At 51.3% G+C, this 12401-nt stretch overlaps 1 protein-coding gene across 1 annotated transcript; it reads left to right on the top strand.

Annotated features, from left to right (window-relative positions):
• Positions 1-117: 117 nt before the first annotated feature.
• NRF1 (nuclear respiratory factor 1) lies at positions 118-10099 on the top strand (the record flags this gene model as incomplete). Its single annotated transcript, XM_008942196.1, has 4 exons — positions 118-242; positions 3527-3684; positions 9236-9366; positions 10013-10099. Coding segments are annotated over 4 exons (501 nt in total), but the record flags the coding sequence as incomplete, so codon positions are not given.
• Positions 10100-12401: the final 2302 nt, after the last annotated feature.

The following is a 12401-nucleotide window of genomic DNA, read 5'->3' as shown; positions in this document are numbered from 1 at the left end:
GCTCATTCCTATTATTCTCCGTGGGTGTGACGCCGTTCAATCTGGAGCATCTGAGTGTCCTTTTGCCTGAGTGAGGGGGCGTTTCCCTGCCGAGGAGCCACGTTGAGCCACGTTGAGGGGGGTTGTGTTGCCTTCTGCAGGTGGGGACTGGTGCCACGGTGGCCACGCTGGCCGACGCCTCCGAGCTGCCCACCACCGTCACCGTCGCGCAGGTCAACTACTCCGCAGTGGCCGACGGCGAGGTAAGGACCTGACTCAGGGCCTTGACACAGAGCAGAACTCTCCCCTCAGAACTTCACAAAAGTGTTTATCCTAGAGTGAAGTGGTCACAGAGAGCACCCAGCCTTGCTTCCCCCCCCTCAGCGTGGAGGGTTAAGGGGTGTGTGAGCACGAGACTGTTCGATGCAGCAAGTGCTGAACTGTGTTCGTTTTATCACAGAGTTTTTGGGGTTGGAGGAGATCTTTCAGATCATCAAGTCCAACCCTTCCCCCAGCACTGTCAGGGCAGCACTGAGCCGTGTCCCTCAGCACCACATCTTGACTCAGGATGGTGCAGGTGCAGTTATGGTGGAAGCCTCAGTTCTGAATGTCATACTTTTAAAAATATACCTCCAATAGATAATTTTGTGTGATCTCCTGTAGCTGATGGAGACTTAACAACCTACACAAGCACATGTCCTTGTGTTCCTACTGAATAACTCTTCCATGGGTGCTGTAGACCCTGGGTGCTGGTTTGTCAGATCAGGATTGGGAGCTCTCCCTGGGCTATCCGAGCCTGTGGCTAGCAAATGATCCTGCATGGCTGTGGGCACATCCTGTGAGTCTTTGGCCACTGATCTCTGGATGCTGTGGGGCTGTTCCCTTGCTGCAGCTTTAGGGGTGGTTTGCAGGTAGATCCCAGGGCTGCAGTAAGGCCCCATGGTGCAGAGACAGCAGCAGGTACTGTGGAGTTACTGCTCCCTCCCCTGCAAGCACCTCTGCCACTGCTCTGCAGCTTGGCCAGGTTGGGTGTGCCAAGGACTCATCAGACCACTTCAGCCCCAAAATCTGAGCACTTCAATTGACATGTGTTTATTTTTCCCCTTTTTTTTTTTTAATCTAGTAACAATGGGTTTTTTTTGTGTGTAAGGAACATTCCTTCAAGATTATAAAGATTTTTGTAGAAGTTATGATGATGATAATGACTTTTTTACCCTCTTCATCCCCAGCCTCACCTTTAAAGCAGGCTGCAGGTTGCTTTCTGCCCCTTGATGTGGTTTGTGGTGGTGAGGTCTGGGCCAGGCTGCTGTGTGTGGCTGGGGCTCTCACAGCAGCAGGTGGCAGCAGGGAACAGCTTTGCTCTGCACCGGGCCCTGCTCCCTCCTCAGCCCCTCACCGAAGCTGCCTGGCTCTGGGGCCGTGCCCTTGAAGTCCTCGACAGCTGCTCTGAGGGTTTTCAAGAACCTGTTTTAGCTTTTGGGATTGGAAAGAAATTTTTCAGAGGGACAAATCAGGGAACACAGGCATTGAATTCCTCGGTGAGCAGAACCTCTGAGAGATACCTTGGACCAAATAAAAGTCCAAAAGTAGACTTGCTTTGAGGACCAGGTGCCATTTCTCTGCACAGACACATCCTCAGCCTGCTGGCAGCCTCTCCAGGGACATTCTTATCCTGCCATCTCTTCCTGTGGAGCTCTGAGTTAGCTCTGGATGTGTTTCCAGGATGCCAGGTGGCACAGAGCAGGGATGCTCACTCATATCTCAGTGGAGTGACCTTCCTGTTAGTGTGGGGAAGAGTCTGGATTGTCCCCACTTCTCTTCCAGGCCTCGCTCCCTCCCTGTTCTCCAGCAGCTTGGGTGTCTTTGCAGGGCCCCATGTGCCCCAGTGGAGACCTGTCTGGTCCTGCTGCCTCCCTGCTCCAGTGTGTGTTGGAATCCTGTCTGTCCATTCCTCTTCTGGGTGATGGGGGGCAGGGTGTCTGGCCAGCTGGGGCTCCCTTCCTTTCAGTTGTAGCCTGGCTAGTGAGTCCCACAAACCCTGATCTGACCCTCTTGAGATCTCTACCATCTGCAACTTCTTCTTCTCCAGGCACTCAGAACTTGGTTGCCTCTTTCCTAAAAAAGACATTGCCTTCTAAAAAATTCACCTTCCTTTCTCCTTTTCACTATGTACTACACTGCTCCCTCCCTGCTTTGCATCCTTCTGCCCAGGGTCAGCTCTGGGCACAGGAGAATGAAGCAGTGGCCTTGAACATCAGACAGCTGGGGATGGCTAAAGAGCTACGAGGAGAGTCAGCCTTGCCTGGGCCCAAGTGCTGGAAAACCCTTTGGGCAGCTGCTGGGGAGTGTGTGATAGCAGATGGGAGTGAGAGCACGACAGGTTCTCTCTCCTTCTCCATCCTGTAAGGGGACTAACCCTTTTCTTGCCCAAAGACAAACAGATTTACTTGTCCTTTTGTGGGGAGCCTTGTGGCAGCTCTGCTTCTATGGACTTTGGAGCTTTTCTCCATCTAGAACAAATTGAAGGCTGTTTATATTTTTTTGTTCATCACCTATTTTGGAGTCTCAGTGAGATGATGAGTCCCATGAAATGTTTATGGGGATGAGAACAGTGCTGGGAGGGTGGAAGTTGGTCAGCTGAGGGGCCTTCATCCTCCACTTCTTTGGCTGTTTTGGTCCAATATATGTTTCTAGTTCATGTCCTGGTGGACTTTGTGGCCCTACACTCATTATCTCAGGAGCTGTGAAGTCCCAAACAGAGAAAAGTGGGCTAGGTGGAAAATGAGCAACTGAGACTGAGTGAACTTTAAGGGATATGAAAACTATCCAAGTAAAGAGCTGAAAGAAGGGAATTGAAAGTACCTGAACTACCCAAACTCAGTACTTTCCATCTGCCATCTTCTTTTGTCAAGCATATTGCTGCAACACAAAGAAATTCCTCTTGGCTCCAGCCCATCCGGGGTCACAAGTGCTGGACAAGGAGATCCTGAGTGGGAGCCCGTTGCCCTGGGGGCTCCAGGAGGGCAGGAGTGGCTGTGGGGTGTGCTTCCCATGGGTGTGACAGAGCCACAGCTCTCATTTGGTGCTGGAACACGTGGAGAAGAGCAGCCAGAGGGGAGGCTGAGCAGAGAAATGTGTGTGGCTGGCAGAGGGTTGTAGGCTCCAGCAATGTTCTCAGTTGGATCCCAAGCTTCCCTCCCTTTTTTCCCCCCCTGTCTCTCAGGGTCAGAGCACGTGCAGGATTCTTTCCCATGGGTGTGACAGAGCCACAGCTCTCATTTGGTGCTGGAACACGTGGAGAAGAGCAGCCAGAGGGGAGGCTGAGCAGAGAAATGTGTGTGGCTGGCAGAGGGTTGTAGGCTCCAGCAATGTTCTCAGTTGGATCCCAAGCTTCCCTCCCTTTTTTCCCCCCCTGTCTCTCAGGGTCAGAGCACGTGCAGGATTCTGCAGAGACCTCTCAAAACGTTCTGGCTCTGTAGGGAGGAACTGTGTGTTCATGGGATAACATTCTATCCTAGGGCCTTTCTCTTTTTGTTTTTCCCCCTAGGTGGAGCAGAACTGGGCAACGCTACAGGGGGGTGAGATGACCATCCAGACAACACAGGCATCAGAGGCCACACAGGCAGTGGCATCCTTAGCAGAAGCAGCAGTGGCAGCATCTCAGGAGATGCAACAAGGAGCAACTGTTACCATGGCACTCAACAGGTAGGGGTGAGAGACACAGAGGCTCCCAGCCTGCCTGTGTGACACTTCCTCCTAGGTTTTCACTCTGATAGTGCCAAGACCACTGTGTCCAGTCCCAGTAAAGCCTTTTCCTTAGTAAATAGCCATGTCAGCCTGTGCCCAGACACCTGCAGGATGGTTCCTGATTCCCACTGTCACCACAGAACACTGACGACATGGAAATTTCCCAAAAGAGGAGAAGAAGGGTAGTAACTGTACACTCTAAATGATCTTATTTGTACAGCAAGGGTGCAGTTACAGCACTGAGCTTGCTGCACAAGGAAGAGTCATCATGTGCACCTTTTAAGTGGGCTGCTCTGTCTCTCCCTCCCTATTATTAATAGTTTATTACTAAAAGGCTGAATTTCCCTGCTGCGTGGCACTACGGTCTCTCCTCAGAAGTCAGATGATGTCTGCACTAGAAGGTGAATGAGCTGCACTAGTGATGCCACCTCTTCATCTCAGAACAAGCTCTGGTAGATTTTTGGTTGTACTCCAGTCCCCAAGATCTGCAGCATCGTTCTCTGCAGGTCCATGCAGCAGGAAGGAGGGTCTTGGCTCAGCTCTGGCACGTTGCTTAAGCCTTGCCTGCTGTCCTTAAGCTGGAAGTGATGGTGGCACACCACAGCTGCACCCTGGGCCAGCAGCAGGACTGGAGGAAACTCCAGCAGCCCCAGCAGCACGGGAGGCTTCACCCTGCTGGGGTGCAGACAAAAGATTCTCCTCATCCAAATCAGGATTCTGGTCTAGAGGGAGTTGGTTGAGCCGTGGGTGAGGATGAGCCCCAAGCCCACGCTGCTGGTGAGCAGAGTTAAGCTCCAAGACCTTGCCATGTACCCAAATTTCTGAAGCAGTCACCTCAATCTTGGGGGCATTCAACATCTTGCAGCTAAATTGCTGTTGCAAGCATATCATGAACACACCTAGAGCTGTTTCTTCTCCTTGTGGGCCAGATTCAGGTCCATCAGATATGTTCTCTGCTGCTACCACACAGGCTTGGTTAAGTGGAATATTTTGCTAGTAGTTTCACTATAAAACTGCCCTTTTAAAAACAAGTGATCTTTTTAGGATGCTCTAAGAGGGACAGCTGAAGTAACTAGGTATGGAGTTGCAGGAAGAAGCCTTGTCTCCTGGAAGCTGACTTGCAGGATTTGTGCCCTGCACATTTCCAGGCAATAGACTTTTGTGTGCTTTGTTTTATCAGAACTTTTTCTGGGCTAGAGCATTAGTGGGCTTTTGATTGTAATTTCATCCCATCTCTAGAGATTGCAACAAGCTGTTTCCTTCTATATTAGCTTAGGAAATTCAGAACCCTTAATAAAAAGAGGTGTCATCAGAACTAAACTGGAACTGAATTCTAAGAAGAATCTCCTAGAAAATATGAATGGAAGAGCCTACAACAAGTCATTTGGTCTCTGCTGCCTCAGATCTTAACACAAGGAAGATGTGAAGCCATTGGAGTGGGTCCTGAGGAGGCCACAACAATGATGCAAGGACTGGAACCCCTCTGCTGGGAGCCCAGCAGGAGAGAGTTGGGCTGGGGCAGCCTGGAGAGGCCACCAGAAGGTCTCCCTGGAGCCCTTTTGGGACTTCAGAGAGCTTGTCAGAAAGCTGAGGACAGACTTTTGAGCAGGGCCTGTTGAGACAGGCCAAGGGGGGATGGTTTTAACGTAAAGGAGGGGAAATTTGGACTAGATCTATGGAAGACATTTTGGATGCTGAGGGTGGTGAGCCCCTGGCCCAGGCTGCCCAGAGAGGTGGTCACTGCCCCATCCCTGGCACCATCCCAGGGGAGGTTGAGGGCTCTGAGCAACCTGCTCTAGTTGGGGCTGTCCCTGCTCCCTGCAGGGGGTTGGACTGGATGGCCTCTAAAGGTCCCTTCCCACCCAAACCAGTCTGTGATTCTATGAGGACCAGCTCTGTCTATACCCAGGAAAGCTCTGTGCTATGTCTCTTCTCACAGTTTGTGGTGCAGGAGCAATGCACAGACCATAGCACTGTTGCAGTAGGGATGAGAAGCTTCATGTTTGATTTCCCAGCTTGTTGTCACCCTCTTTATCTACTGACCATGGTAGGGCTGGAGACCTCTCAAGGTGACTGTCCTCCAACACCCTTCCATGTGGAAGAGATGGACTTTTTCCTTTGCCATACAGTGTTCCTTCTAGCTTTCCCTGTTGGACTGTGTGGCCTTTCCCTTGCCTGTAGGAAGATCTCAACAAAGCTCCAGCCCTTGAAAGCTTGTGGCTCATTCCAGCTCTGGAAACTTTATACTTAATTTAGGAGAAAGCTGCAGTCTCAGAATCTTCTTCCAACAGCTGCTGACAGAGTCTTTTGTAGCCCCCATGCAGAGCAGTGCACCTGCCAAGAGCATGACACGATGGATGATGCAGCCCCTGTCAGGTTGGAGGATTAGGCCTTGTAGGACTAAAGTGGAGGTGGGTAATTAATTCATTGATTTGAACCAGTTCATGCTGGTGGAGCACACTGACTGGAAAAAAGCTTTTATGCCACAGATCATTATTGTTTTCAGGGGTGGAACTCTTAACAGCTTATTAAAATGCTCAGTTGCCCTTGAAAGGGGATTCAGCAAAGTGCTGTGTGAAGTCTGGGCAACAGGTCACACCAGTAAATGCTTGTTTTCCCCAGGTTCCCCGTGGTGTGCTTGGCCCTTCCTTCAGTGACTGCCTTCACATAGCTGCAGGTTCAGAAGAGAGATGAGCCAAAGGGTGTGAGAAAACAGGACAAGAAACTCTTTTGGTTCCCTAACAGCATTTAGGAGCTACTCTGAGAGACAGAGGGGCTGTGCAGGAATGAAAACACACCCCGAGTGGACACAGCGTTCAGCACCTGAGCAGGAAATTAGGGAAGAGAAAGAATGATTAGGGAGTGCTTGGAAAATATTGGAGTCAATTGATCTACCAGAGAATGAACAGAGCAGTTCAGGAAGAGCATCCTAGGAGCAGCTAAAGAAAATACTTTTTTTGTTCATTAAGGTAAGAAAGGGTTACATTGAGAAGGGTATAGCCAGCAGGGCAAAGTTCTTCTGCCCCTTTCCTCTGCCCTAGAGAGGCCACCCTGAGAATATTAGGTCCAGTTCTGGGCTCCCCAGTCCAAAAGAGACAAGGAACTACTGCAGGGAGTCCAGTGGAGGCTGTGAAGCTGCTGAGGGGCTGGAGCATCTCTGTGCCAGGCCAGGCTGAGAGCCCTGGGGCTGCTGAGCTGGAGAAGAGAAGCCTCAGAGGGGATCTGAGCAGTGCTGAGCAAGAGCTAAAGGGCCCTGGGGGGCAAGAGGCTGGGGCCAGACTCTGCTCAGTGGTGCCCAGCCACAGGCCAAGGGGCAACGGGCACCAACTGGAACCCAGGAGGTGCCACCTGAGCAGGAGGAGAAACTTCTTTGGTGGGAGGGTGCAGAGCCTGGAGCAGCTGCCCAGAGAGGCTGTGGGGTCTCCTGCTCTGGAGAGATCCCAAACGTGGCTGGTGTGACCCTGGGCACCCTGCTGGGGGTGAGCTGCTGGAGCAGGGGGTGGGATGAGGGGATCCCCAGAGGTCCCTTCCAGCCCCACCTTTCTGTGGTTGTGTGAAATGGTAGGAGATTGAGCTGCAGGGAGGAGGTGGCTTTGGACCAATTTCATGCCTAGCAGTAGGTCACTAGAAGTGGCTAATAGTCATCCAGCAGTCTGGTGGAACTGGGACAGTGCTGAGGGCTCACAGCACTCTGTGCAAGCAAAATGGCAAAGAAAATGTGACATCAGTAAAAGCCAGGTGATAGACTTTGGAAGAAATTCCTCCTGCATTTACTCAACCAGGATGTATGTGCTACCAGTGACCCTTCAGGGGATTGTCCTTCAGGAATGTTGCATCACTGGGGAGCAGATCTGCTCAAAAGGGTAAGTTGGGTATGAGGAATTCTAGGGAAAGGCAAGAGAACAGGCCTCTGGACTAACTCCTGCTGTGTCTGCATCTTGAATCCTGTGAGAAGTGGTCAAACAGATTTCTTGCATTAGAAAAAGTCTGGGAAGGACAAGGGTGGTGAGCAGCCAGGAAGAATCCTTGCACAGCAAGTGGACTACAGCTCTTTTTTTGGGAAAGACATTGTTGGAAGTCTATGAAACCATGAGGAAAAAGAGAACAGGGTTTTTTTTTTTCTGTTTCTCACATTAGCAGACTCAAGGGCTGCCCAGCCTGAGTGAGGGGGTAGTTTTTGGAGTATCAGAACACAGTTTTTCTTCCCACAGCACCTAATAACACGTGGCCACAGGATGCTGTGGGAGCAAAATGTATAAATGGGTTTCAGAGGGGATTAGCCAAATCCAACCTGAGGGTCCAGATGCAGTCTCTGCTGGAGGAAATCAATATGCTGCTGACCATCAGAAGCTGGGAGGGTGTAGGAAGGGAAGGATCATACACACTCCTTCCTAAATATCTGACACTGGCCATCCTCACAGCAGGACTGCTGCATGAGGAGGACCTTTGCTCTGACCTCATTCACATGAAGAAATTGAAGAATTCTGTGTTAGGCTTCCAATCAGTCATTAAAAAGAATTATTAAACTACTTGACTGGGGAGAAATGCTCCATCTTAGCTAAGTACAGAGCTGCTGGTGTGAACCTGGTCATGATAAACCTCTGGGCCTGCTTCAGAGCAAGGAGAGCTGGTGGAGTCCTTAGTGAAGGGTGGAGCTCATCTGTAGAGACCCAGAATGTGAGAGTGCCAAAAGAATGAGTGGATCAGGAACTTGCTTGGGTTGTTTGAAAGCTTTTAGTACAGCCCAAGCAAAAGATGCAAAGGTGAGAGGACAGGGATGTTCTAAGAGATCTGCAAGCTGAATAAAGCCCTTGGAAGCAGCTTCTGCCCATGTATTCATGGAGTCATTGGATGGTTGGGGTTGGAAGGGATCTTAAATATTATCTCATTCCAAACCCCCTGCCATGGGCAGGGACACCTCCCACTAGAGCAGGGTGCTCAAAGCCCCATCCAACCTGGCTTTGACCCTCCAGTGATGGAGCATCCACAGCTTCCCTGGGCAACCTGGGCCAGGGGCTCACCACCCTCAGAGTGAAGAACTTCTTCCTAATTTCTAATCTACATCTCCCCTCTTCCCGTTTGAAGCCATCACCCCTCATCCTATCACTACCCTCCCTGATGAAGAGTCCCTCCCCAGCTTTTCTGTAGAACCCCTTGAAGCACTGAAAGGCCACCAGAAGGTCTCCCTGCAGCCTTCTCCTCTCCAGGCTGACCAAGCCCAACTCTCTCCTGCTGGCCTCACAGCAGAGGGGTTCCAGCCCTCACATCATCTCCAGGGCCTCCTCTGGCCCTGCTCTAACACCTCCATGGATTTGGGAGCTCCAGAGCTGGATGCAATATTCCACCTCCACTGTAGATTTCCTCCTGGATAACTTCATCTGGGCCCAATAAGAATCCTTCCCTTCTGGATTGTTTTTCTCTTGACATTCTGGTTAAAATAGATCCTACTGGAGTGGCCTTATTTATTTGCTTGATCTTAATTCTTCTTTCTCCTTTCCTGTGCCCACAGTGAAGCAGCTGCCCATGCAGTAGCCACGCTTGCTGAAGCCACTCTTCAAGGTGGAGGACAAATTGTCCTATCTGGTGAAACTGCAGCAGCAGTAGGAGCGCTTACAGGAGTCCAAGATGCCAATGGTAAGAGTGCTGGCAAGTTTTTACTTTGCCTGGGTTTTTATCTTTGGTCTTAACTAGGGCTTTTTCCTCTCTTTTACTTGAAATGTTGAAGTTTTTGCTAGTAAAATAGTTCTGCCTCGTTGTAGGTGATGACAAACTAGGTTGCAATGTAAAAGCCTGGACCAGGATGGTGGCATTGACCTCTGTTACTGCCACAGTGCTGGTGGCTCTGCTCTTTTCCTCCTCTGCCAGCTCCTCTCTAGCCTTAATTTTGGGGAGAAAACTGGTCCCCACTCTGTATCTGCACCGTGCCTAGCCCAGGGAGGACCAGACTTGGTCAACTGACACAACTAGGCAGTGCCACAATAAACTCCTCCCCAAAACACTTCGTTGTGAAGTGGCAGAGAACATAACCATTGTCTTGTTGCCCACCCATTTCTTTCCTTCCTCAAGACTTCTTTTGTCTTCTTGGTGGATCCTCTTGAGCATCTGTAGCCTCTCTGCTTGGGTGGCCCCTTCCAGCCCCCCCTTGGCAGTTGCCCTCAGGTTGTTTGCTGCCTTCTTCCCTTTCCCTCTTGCCACCAAAGTCAATCTCTTCGTTCTAGGGATTCCTTGTATCCTTTCTCACCTGTTTTCTGGACATCTCTTTGGCCAAGTCTGGTGATTTCTGCAGTTATTCAGACTAAGGTCACAGTGAATCAGACAGTAAGTTCATCAAAGGTGGTTCCAGAGATGAAGCTGGAAGGTGTGAACGTGTCTAGTGGGTGCTCTGGTTGTACCTCTGCGTGATGCCTTCACCATTCCTTCCCAGTTCAGAGGTGGAACTCACTGGTTATTTCAATTCAGCTGAAGGACATCAAAATAAGCTCAGAAAGGATGTAAAGGGTGAAGCTGTAACAAATGTCACCTTGAGGATGGGGCTATTGGGACTCTAATTGCCAAGGAGGGAACAGTCGGGTGGCAGAGCGATGACTTCTTGCCTTGTCACCTTGCACCTAGGGGCAGAAACCTGGGTAGGGGAGACCTGGAGTTTGACTTCCATCAAACCCCTTGTCTCCTACAGAATGTGCTCATAAAACACGGCTGTATTTTCCCTCGGGGTGGCCCTTGCTCTCTGCTGCTGTGGAGTCAGCCAGCCTGAAGAGGGAGCAGAAACCTGCCCGCAGAGCTGGGCACGCAGCCGGGGCTGGGTCCTGTTCCCCTTTGCCTGGCCTGAGGGGGGTCAGTGCTCATCGGAGGGAGGATCTGACCCTGGATGCTCAAAACCAGCAACTAATCAGCTTTGTAGAAGCACTGTTGGCATCCTTTGGCAGATCTGCACCCCTGCCTCCTTTTGGTCTGCTTCCAAAAGGCATTCCCAGGGCTGGATTCCTTTGGATGCTTCCCCTGAACAACTCTCCTCCTCCACACCCTTCCTGAGTCACTCCACTCCACTCGACCCAGCATTCATATCATTTTAAAGCAGGCTGGGGCTTTTTTTTTTCTTCTTTTTTGTTTAGCAGCAGAAATCAGATGGGATTTGGAGTGCATTAAGAGGAGGCACTGCAGCATTTTCCTGTGGGCAGAGCCTCGGCCGCAGCCCCTCGCCCCCTTCCCACTCCTCCTTCGATCTGCCCTAATCTCTGGTGGCATTAAGGGGAAGGGCTTGGTTGGCTTGGGGGCTTCTGTGATGTAACCAGCTAATCTATCCCCCTGGGGGCTGGCGGAGATGGTGGTATTCCATCCTGGCTTTTCTGTCTGGGAGGGAGAGCAGATGGATTTTCAACGCCGGCGCTGCCCGGGAGGGTTTCTCCCCCTCTGCCCTCCCCTGGAGCCCGGGGTGGGGGTGTGTGAGTGTCCCCCCTGGCCGTGGAAGTGAAGGAGCTGAGTCAGGGGCTGGTTTGGTGCCACTGCTTTGCACAAGGAGAGGTGGGGAGTGGCTGCCAGAGCCACAGTGGGGCTCACCTGCAAATTCCCCCTCTGCTCGCTGGGGCTTCCGAGGTCTGGATTTGCTGATATTTCCAATAAATGCTTCTCTCTAGGAACTCTCTTACCCTTCAGGGCCTTGCAGAGGGATTGCAGTCCCTTCCCCACGCCACTTTCCCTGGAAAAGGCAGGAATTTATCCCCATCTTATTGATACAGAAAGCAGACAGTAGTTGACTTGAGGCCAGCTCAGGCGTTTCACTCCTGATTTCAGCCATTAGATCGAAATATTCTCTTTTAAGTTCTGCTTTCCATCTTGAGTATTCTCCTCCTCCGTTCTTTGGCATCTGAATAATAATACTAGAGAACAGAGGCAGCTAAAAAGCAGCAACTTGTGTGTATCTTGGCTGAACTGGGTCTCTCAGGGTGCCCAGGAGCGGGGCTGAGCTGCGAGAGGGCTGCGGATAATCTCGTGATCGGTTACATATAGAGCTAAGGGAAATCAGATCTCCTGCTCCCAGGCAGTGTCCAACTCACTAAGTGCATTATGGTTTTCTTCCTACCCTGGAGCATCTGCTCCAAGTGGGGCTGCTGGAAGTGATGACCCCACGGTTTGAGCCTCAGATGTTTTCTTGTTAAGTGGTTGGCATTAAAGCAGAGCACTGCTGGAAGTGAGCGAAGGGGGTGGCAGCAGCACCGACAGCTGAAGTTGGCTGGAAGCTGAAAATGCTCCACTAAGAGGAAACTCTGCACTCTGGGGCTGCTTTGGGCAGCTCCATGTGATGAGCTGGGGCTGGAGCCATCCCAGGGCTGCAGGAGAGACACTCGATGGGATTTAGGAGGGAGAGGAGGTGATGCCAGCCTGCAGCTGGGCCCCTCTCGTTGGAGCATCCTCCTACTGCAGCCTTTTGTTTGACATTGATCTAGTCGGGGACTTGAAAGCTGCTTGGGCTACAGGCTTCCTGGCTTCAGCTTTAAATATTCATGAGGCTTTTGCTGTAGCAGCACCGGGGCAGGGCTGTGGCAGTGCACTGTGTGCACGGGAAGGACAGAGCAGAGTCCCTGCCCAGGGAAGGTCGGTCTGATGGGCTCAGTGTCCTCCCAGGCCTGGGGTTCAGAGAGCCAGAGAAATATTTGGGTGGGAAGGGACCTTTCAAG

The sequence above is a fragment of the Merops nubicus genome, unplaced genomic scaffold (genome assembly GCF_000691845.1).
Source record: "Merops nubicus isolate BGI_N331 unplaced genomic scaffold, ASM69184v1 scaffold11316, whole genome shotgun sequence".
Lineage (NCBI taxonomy): Eukaryota > Metazoa > Chordata > Aves > Coraciiformes > Meropidae > Merops > Merops nubicus.
Note: the sequence above shows the minus strand (reverse complement) of the source record. Positions and strands in the feature narration are given on the sequence as shown.